Raw genomic sequence first — 9,451 nt, 5'->3', positions numbered from 1 at the left:
CAATATTCAAAAAATACGTTCAAAAAAAGAATATACATGTGTTCTGTAAATATTTTATCCCACTTTTATTTTTAGTTTACTTAATGTCATTTAAGGGCAGAAATTTTGAATTTTGGTAAATTCCCCCATCAGTGCTTTTATTATGATTTTTATCTAGGATTAGCTGCTTAATATACTCAGGCTTCTCAGTAATGTCCATCAATTTCTGCACATGCTGTGAGGAGCACATTTGTTTTCTGAGAATTTAATCAGAATCACTGTTTCTGTTTCTGTTTTGATAGTGGCTTGACTGGCCTCAAACTCATGTTCCTCATTCCTTAGCTTCCTGGGTGCTGGTTACAGGAGTAGACCATATACCATGAGGCATATACACATTTTGCATAATACCTTATCACTGTATTATCTTGGCACCTCTGACAAAAATCAGTTGACAGTGTGTGTGGGTGCTGGCTGTTGATTCCATATTCTTCATCTATCACTATTCTCACAGTAAATTATTCCGACTACTGTGGCATTATAAAACTACACATTCCAACTCCTCCAAAGTTGTTCCTTTCAAAATTATTTTCTTAAAGACCTTTGTTCTTCCACAAAACTTCAATATGTAGTTGACATTTTGATTAGAACAGCATTGTGTCAGTAGTTACATCATTGTGTCAGTAGTTACATCATTGTGTCAGTAGTTACATCATTGTGTCAGTAGTTGTCCTTTTGTCAGTAGTTAAATCATTGTGTCAGTAGTTACATATTGTGTCAGCAGTTATGTCATTGTGTCAGTAGTTACATCATTGTGTCACTAGTTATATCATTGTATCAATAGTTACCTTGGTAAAACTTTTCTAAATACTGTCTTCATCTGATTCACAAATGTGGAATTTTATTTTCTTTGCATTTTTAATTTATTTCAGTAACGTTTTGGAGCTTTCAGCGCACTGGTCTTGTTTGAATCTTTTAAGTATCACCAAATACTCTCCTTTGTAATGAAGCTGTGTCTACGTGTAAATTCCCACATCCAGAATGATTTGGGAGAAAGTGACTGAATTCTCATAACTTCTTGACCTTTCCTTACCAATTCCTTGTTTCCTCTGTAGACAACTAGGCTGTCTGCAGGTAACATACTGCTGCAGTCTGTCCTTAAAGGACCCACTTTAGTGAGTGTAGAGTGGCCTTCTGGTCTCCCTCCACATCTGGAGGAAGGTGTGGGCCTTTCACACTGGTGTTTTACTTGTAGAGGTTTTGAAGATGACAATTATTACAGAGATCACCTACTTTTAGATTGTTGGTAATTTCTGATTTGCTGTTGAAGGTTTTATTGATTTATTGATTGATTCTCTTTCACTTCTGAGATAATCACAGAATCTCCAAATACTCTCAAATACACTGTTAGTCTGAGTAACACTACTTGACTTTTGGGGATGCTCCATGAATCTTGAACTTTTAGGTAAAATCACACATAATCATGATTCATTTTCCTGTTGATAAAGTGTTCAAAGTAATGTCCTAATATTCAGTTGAAGGTCTTTCCATCTATTTTCTTGAGGAATGTAAGTCTGGAGCTCTTGTATTGACATGCCCTTGTTGCTCTGCGCTTCACAGGCAATTGGAGGAGGGGATGATTTGTGTAGAATTGGCACCACCTTTTCAAATGTATGAAACAAAAAAATCACCAGAAGCAACACCTGCTGTGAATTCCATTTTGTAGGAAGCTTTTGGCAGTCAATTTAAATTTTGATAGCACTTGGGTTATTTCTGCATGAGCTTTGGTAATTAGGGCCTTCCAAACAATGTGCCACTTTCCCCTAAGCTGTCAGAAACATGGACATGCAGTTATTCCTTCCTTATCTTACTCTGTAGGGTCTGTAGATTGCCTTTCTTTGTTTCTCTCAAGATAGGCAATTTGTCTCTTCTATCTACCTTGGACTGTATGGCTAGAAATCTACCTTTTCAGAGGTTGACTTGATTTACATGGCTTTTTTATGTCACTGTTTTCTCTTTTCCTTATTATTGGCTCTCTCCTGCTTTGTGTTTTACTTGTACAGTTTGAGGTGGAGGTGTGTATTAGTCCTTTGCTCTCTCCTGTTGTTGGCATTTAACACTGTGCCTTCTCTTGGACACATCACTTAACTTTATACTACAATTTTTGACATAAGATGCCATCATTGTGAATCATCTTTTTCATCAGGAACAACTTTGTAACAATTTAGGTGATTTAAAAATGTATTTATTGCTGATCTATAGTTTATCTAAACAATTTTATGATTAGTTTGCATGTGCATGAATGACATGCAAATGCTGGTCAGAGGACAATATTAGAGCTTGTCTTCTTCCACTGTGGGTTCTGGGATTCTGGAGTGCTAGGGATGAAACTCAGGTCGCCAGGCATTCTGGGTGTTTTTTTGTTTTTAACCACTGAGTAGTTAGGCAAAACTGGTTTCCATCTCAAAAGTGAGAATTCTGTTATGCCCTATGTTTTTTTTCCCCTGTAAATGTCCCAGGAGTAATTGGGGTAAATAAATGTGTGTTCTGGGTGAATTTGTCTTTACTGGGCAGAAGTGTGTCTGTAGGTCTGAAGTTCTGTCAGAGATAAAATTACTACATGGTTGCTCTAATATAGCTTCCCAGCGATCTCAGGTGGAATCCAGGATTAGCTTTCTCTGTGAGCTTAACCCCTTTCACAGCCCCTCCCTGAGGCTGTCTTTTAAGTTTGCACTAGAAACTGAGAACAATTCCAAGTCTCCACCTTCCTCTGCCAGGATGCATGCTGCTCTCAGCACTATTTTCTATTCCTCTTGTCTAGGGCTGGGCCAGAATGCACCTCAACAAGAAATGTGATGCAGGCTGGACAGAGGCATGAACCTCGGAGCCCCACTCTCCTTCCTCTTCATGTGGTCATGGTCATATGGCTTCTCCAGGTAGTTTTAAGGCTCTCCGAGACATAATCTTGATAAAAGCAGCAAGGCAGATGCATCTCAGGACACCAATGCCGCTCTTTCCTGGTGTGAGGGAGCCCTGGATAGACCTGTTCCCTGGTAATGTGGTTAGTTTCATTAGCCTTCTAGACTCATGGATGAGGCACCATCTTCTCCAAGATTTACTTTCATGACTAGTGGACATCCCCTAAGAACGGTACTTTAGCATCTCATAACCTTTACAGTACTTTTTTTTTTTTTGTATAGCTGGTGTTAGGGACAGGAAATTAGGCAGCCTGCTGACAGTGGACACAGGGGAAGTAAGTGTTGTGGTGTGGGAAGATGGGGAGCACACAAGATCATAAGAATGTGGGGTCTTGGCATAGGATGTGTGTCCTAATTCTGTCAGAACCAGGTCTATCAAGTTTTTTTGAGGTAGTCCCACCCCAAGCTTTCAATGTCTGTACCCTGTACCATAAACATGAGCACCTGAAAGATACCGAGAAATAAACTCTCCACACATCACAACAACAGAGCAACTTCAAAGGCAGTCGTTTATTACATCTCCTATGGTTAAGTGCCTATAAGACTCAAACAAGACCACCAGCACACTATGGGAATCATTTACCTTATAAACTTTCAGATTAGAGGCAAAACAGTGAGCACAGCTAAGCTCTGCAAATGTGTAGTTTCTGTGTTCATGCAATGAATGTCTGTTGAGTGGCAGACATGAGTAGGGGGTACATGAGGCATGACCATGACATGGGGAGGAACATCAGTGACAGCCCTTGAGCTGAATGAGAAGGGTTCAAAGAGTGGCAGAGTACAAGCAAAAAGCATCTTAAGCTTGCGCAGCCCTGACATTCCCTGAGGAGAAGGCTCTTGCTCTGTGGGTTTTGGAAGAAGGGACAACCTGTGCAGAGGGCTTCCCCAGGGCCATTTCCCCCACAGGAAAAGGCATTCTTTGTGCTAAGTGTCTCAAATACTTTGTGTCTACAAACTCAGCTCAAGATGAATGAAGCTCTAGGATGTAATGCCCACTTCATAGACAATTTTCCAAAGGAAATTTGATATTGATCCAAAGAATGACAACAGGTCAGGTTTGTTGATGCGTTTATTGTGAGCTGGGGAGTCTGGTAAAAAACTAGAAAATGACCATGGTGTAACAAGGAACTTAAAAGGAAGAGTCAGATTGGTAGCTTACATACATGGATACAGGAACAAATTGGCACATGTTAGACATTGTTCCCAACACTGTTTACAGAAGGCAATTCTAATTTGGCTTGCTAAGGGAATGAGTTATGGCTGGGCTAACCCTTAACAGAGGACTGCAGAGCAGCATGCTATGAGTCACACACAGTGAGTGTCAAAGTGTAAGAGTTTCATATTAAAAACTGGGTAAAGGGAGAATGACTTGATTGTAGTTGTAAAACTAATACATTCCCATTTAAACTCTGTTCTACAGTCTGAGGCAAGTATAAATGTTAACAGAACACTGTTAAATCAAATCTCAATGCACGAGAACCAACTGCATCTCTACTTTAAATCTTATCAACTTTCCAAAATTTCATACTAAAATATATTATTGTATTAATACAAACTACAGTATTATACACTACACTGTGTAATAAATAAAGAAATATAAAAATAAGACACATAAATATAAAAGTTTTCTAAAACTAAAAGTACGTGTCAGTAAGAAGGGTATTAATACTGCCAGGCTTAAAGACATACAGTACAAAAATGTTGCACAGATCTATAAACTAAAAGAAATAAAATAATACTGATAGGTAAAAATCAGCTGCTGTTGTTCATCACCTGGGTCCGTAATAACTAACATTTGGAAAACGGCTGTGAGCCAAAAACCAATGGCATATCCATGCCTGACACGCAAGTACATGGATTAAGTAGTTTGGAGAATTTCCCTTTTATTTCTGTAGAGACTTCTGAGAGTCAATCAACATGAAATGAGTACTGAGGAACAAAAGGGTGAGATGCCCCAGTGCTTCAGCTCCTCTGACAGTCAGTGGTTTTGAGTTTTGTTTGGGAATTTTGACAAAACAAACGAATCAACAAATGCTAGTTAATATAGGCCACACTGAGGGAAGGCTGTCACAGCCTTGCAATACTGAGAATGGCACTTACAGCACAGGTCTTGCTTAAGGCCAAAGGGACACAGCGCTTGCTTCCTATAGATCCTTCATGGTCGCTAATGTATGCAAACAATCACGGACACTGATTCTGCCGCCTCTGCCGTCCTCGCCACATCAACACTGGTCGTCCCTGCAGTCAGGACTCAACGACAACCTTTGAACTCCATTTAAAATCACACGAGTAAGAAACTCCAGCTCTTCTCTGGCTGCTTCCTTAAGGCTAGCAATGCATGTTAGATGGCAACATGGCATCTAACGTCAGAGGTCCTATCCCCTGACTGACTGGGTAGCGGCAGGTAGCCAGCATGGCTTGGACTGCTTCCTACCGCCCTGTGAGGGGAATTCTGTAGTGCAGGAGTTCTCACATTTAAAAACATAATAAAATACTGAAGCGGATTTAGCATATGTTTACCAATAAAAAATTATAAAATTTCTCCCATTGTAGAGCTTAAGAATGAGTCAACATAAGAGTGATAATACTGCTAGCCATGCCAGATGCTCATCCAGCTTCCTGTAACCTGCTAAGAAACCTTTGTTTTCTGAGTCATTAATGTTTTCTAAGCTGCTTCATGTTATAAATTTGTTCCTAACTTTGAAAACTGCATGAAAAATTACTAGGTTTGAGGTTCAGGCACACCCGGATTTTTTTTTTTTTTTTTAGTATTTTGTTTTTTCAGTTCTGACATTACACAGTAGTGAGCAGGAACCACAGCGCAGGAGCCATGTTTCCATGAAAAGCGTGGGTAATATAGAGCAAATTTCATTACCAAGTAGAATTTCCTTTTAGAAGAACTCCTAAGCTTCATTTGTCTTCTCTTCAGACAGTTGCTCGCTCTCAACCTCACTCTCCATCTCGTCCTCACTGGCCTTCTGCTCTAAGCTGCCTGCCTGCCGTGCAGCTTTGTCCTCCACTGTACCATCAGTCTTGGCTGCTGCCTCATGCTCCACTTCCTCCTCTTCTTCCTCTTCTTCCTCCTCTTCTTCCTCCTCCTCGTCCTCTTCCCCCTGTGGGTTCTCACATTCCTTTCCTTCCTGTAATTCTTCCATCTCTTTATCTTCCTCTTCCTCCTCCTTTTCACTGTCTTCATCCTCTTCCCTTGTCAAACTTTCTCTCTCGTCTGAGTCAGCCTGTGAGGGAGATGCCTGAGCACCAACATGCTCAGTTGTCAGGACTTCCGGCAGGACTTCCGGCCCAGCGTCTTCCTGCTCCATGGCATCTCTGTCTTCAGCTCCTCTCTTGCAGTAGGAGTAGCGGTGATTCATGTGCTGAGAGTAGGAGCCCGAGTGTGAGAAGCGCTTGCCACACTTGTCGCATTGATAGGGCTTTTCCCCAGAGTGCAGCCGCATATGCTCAATCAAATGATGCTTGTGTTTAAATGCCTTTCTACAGATTCCACATTCATGAGGCCTCTTACCTGCAAGGTAAGAATGTAGCTATGAAACAGAACACTGGCAGAAATGAACAGAGTGCTTGGGAGCATGAAGGGACATTCAGATTGTGAAAGAGGAGGGGTCACAGTTCCATGCTCAAGAAACTGGCAGGCTCCGAACTGTACTTAACAATAATACTATGGTTCATTTTTTCTATGTGAAAATTCAAGGCTATATACTGCTTTGCAGACGAGGCCAGTGCTAATTACAAAAGGTGGAAATGCCAAAAATCCATACATCAGGACCACATGGCAGAATGTTTACAAGCGATGCTCCCATGAGCCATGGTGACAATCTCAGGAAGAGGGGGCTTCCATGGCATTTTGATGTCTCACAGCTCTTTCTACTTACTTCGCACAAATGTAGAGCTGATGTGAAGTTCTTTATAACATCTAAAATAGCTTTTGCCCCACAGGGCTGTGATCTTGCCCCTCATGAGTAGGTGTGTCCTGAGCAACACTGGATACACAGAGGACAGCTGGCATAATCAGGACTGGCTATTACTAACTACAGTGCTATGAGCCAGTCAGCACTTAAAAATCCAGAAATGACTTTTGACATTTTTTTTTACAGCTAGGATATCATTTTAATTTTGATATTACTACTATTGAACTATTTTTAAAGAATTAGGAGATTTTCTAATTATCTCAGTGAATACAAGTAAGAGGGCCATGGTCCCAAGCTTTTGTTAGAGAAGTACAGCTTTCAACCGCACAACCACCCAAGTGTCTCACTTCTCTGCATGTCTTCTCACCAGGGGGAATGAGTTACCACTGGTGGTGAGAGGCGGAGGGTATGTGTGTCACTACTGCAACTGTAGCTAAGTGGCTGCTAAGGGCCAGGGAAAAGATCCTGGGGATTAGTCACGATGAAACCAGTCTTTCATCTAGCCATCTTGTTGGAGAGAAACTGGTTGGCTATGCAGTTCTTATCAGCTAGGAGCCTGTTGCTAAACTAACAGAGTTCTGGAGTTGTCTGAAAGCTGTTCAGGCTTGAAGTCAGTCATGGAGTGAGTTCTCAGCCCACAGGGGTTGGTACATACTTCCTATCTGGACTTCCCAGGCCACAAAGGCACACATATTAGAATAGACCAGCATGGCTCTGGAGAGAGGGAATTGGGAGGGGCAGGTCAGCAAACATCTTCTGTAAAAGCCCTCACTAGTGAAGTGTCTTGGGACCAGCTAGCCTTTGTCCCCACTGCAACCAGCAACAGGCAAGTGAGGGATGACTGGGCAGAATCAAACATCATTTAGAGTGCCAAAGTTTGATTTTTATCTTTAAAAAAAATCCTTTTCAATCACAAAGAATGTAAACGTCTAGTCTGGCTCACGAGCGTCAGAGCTAAGTGGAGCCTTGTTTGGTTTGCAAGACATTGTTTGCTGGTCCCAGATCAGCCTAAGGTCTGTGTATTTTGGGGAGAATTACAGAATCTTCGGGCTGAAGTGATCTTAAAATCAAGTTCAGTTTTTTATGCAAAAGGTCTTTCCTTTTAAAACCTTTAGGTGGACAGGAGGCAAGCCTTGCACCAGGACAGCTGGTGCTCCCCAGCTGCTTTCCGGAGCTGGGGCCTCTTCACCTTGTGTCAGCAGAGGCTGAGATGCAGGGAATGAAGGGGTGCAGCACAAGTGCTCTGCCAGCAGACACCGAGGAGTTCAAGGGGAAACGGAAGTCTAGGCAGCAGGACAGCCAAGCCACTGCTCCGCAGGAAGACTATGTGAGAAGTGGAGACCAAGGGGCAGAACTGAGAACGTCATATGCTATGGGCATGTTTCATGTGCACTGGGCCACAGGTACCTTCAGAACCTCATGCCCAGGTCCCCCACGTACCTGTGTGCTCATACTTGTGTCTCAACAGTGAGCTGCTCTTCTGAAATATCTTGTCACACAGGTCACATGCATACATTCCATTCTCTGTCTTCCGAGTTTTCTTTTTGGGTGGCGTGGAGTCAGAGTCGTTCTGGTCCTCCACCGTGGAGACTCCTTCTGAGCTAGTGTCTTGTCTTTCATCCTAAGGGAAAAAGAGGATTAAATGTCAAAGAAAAAGATTCACAAGAGATAAGCTCAGTGAGATGGCTCAGGAGACAAAGCCACTTGCCACAAAGAAAGATGACCAGAGTTGGACCCCTGGGATCCACATGGTAAAAGGAGAGAACTGACTTCCACAAGTTGTCCTCTGACCTCCATGTGTGAGAGCTGGCCCACAAAGCATCTACTGCCAATAAATAAGTAAATAAATGTAGGAAAATCAGAAGATGCACAAGAGAAACTTCATGTTAGATGTGAAGCCCACCGCCTGAGCCCAGCGAACACACACTACAGTGACTGCTGACAGTTCCCAAGGCACAAGCACACACCAGGGGCACTAGCACACACTACAGGCCCAGAGAGACACAGGTGAGGCTGGGAACAACATAGAAAAGGGTATAGTGAAACATTCTTCAACTGTACCAAAAGAGAGGCCACCAGAAGAAGATATCAGATGGACAGCAGTCATATTTACTTTGTTCTGGCAAATTATGATTTTAGAGTGGTTTTGCAGAAAGGTTTAATCAGTGAGCTTGATAATTCACCACTCATTTCCAATTCATCATTTACTATGTTCTTCATAAAAATTCTGCGTTTCACTAAGGAAGAATTGAGACGTAGTTTAGATAATGTCTTTAAAATGTCTCCTCCATCCGAGAGGCCTTTGACCAGCTCCCTTGGTCTGGTCAAGAGGGGTTTGCTTCGGTCCACACTTTTCCTGGCATGAGGAGGAAAAGTTTGAGAGGGCTGAGATTTTTAAATAGGAGTAGCTGTCTGTAAAAGAGAACCCTTACAATTGTCATAAAACACACAAGACATGACACAGAACCTCAAGATGGTCTCAGGGAAGTCACTTTAGGAGAAGGTGCTTTCTCAATGGGATAAGCCTGCAGGGAGCCTGGAAGACTTAGGTCACCTATGACCATTGCGTCT

General features: G+C 42.1%; 1 protein-coding gene across 10 annotated transcripts in view; it reads right to left on the bottom strand.

The window, feature by feature from the left end:
• Positions 1–3,175: 3,175 nt before the first annotated feature.
• Positions 3,176–9,451, bottom strand: part of Zeb1 (zinc finger E-box binding homeobox 1) — a 170,649-nt gene continuing 164,373 nt past the window's right edge. For all 10 annotated transcript variants that reach the window (XM_029547085.1, XM_029547086.1, XM_021214361.2 and 7 more), the window contains 2 exons: positions 8,321–8,501; positions 3,176–6,477 (listed from right to left, as the gene is read on the bottom strand). In XM_029547085.1, the coding sequence (XP_029402945.1) occupies positions 5,858–6,477; positions 8,321–8,501 (801 nt within the window). In that variant the 3' untranslated portion in view covers positions 3,176–5,857. The remainder of the gene's footprint in view (positions 6,478–8,320; positions 8,502–9,451) is intronic.

This window comes from Mus pahari, chromosome 15, assembly GCF_900095145.1.
Source record: "Mus pahari chromosome 15, PAHARI_EIJ_v1.1, whole genome shotgun sequence".
In the NCBI taxonomy this organism is placed as follows: Eukaryota; Metazoa; Chordata; class Mammalia; order Rodentia; family Muridae; genus Mus; species Mus pahari.
This window is presented reverse-complemented; position numbering and strand designations above follow the sequence as displayed.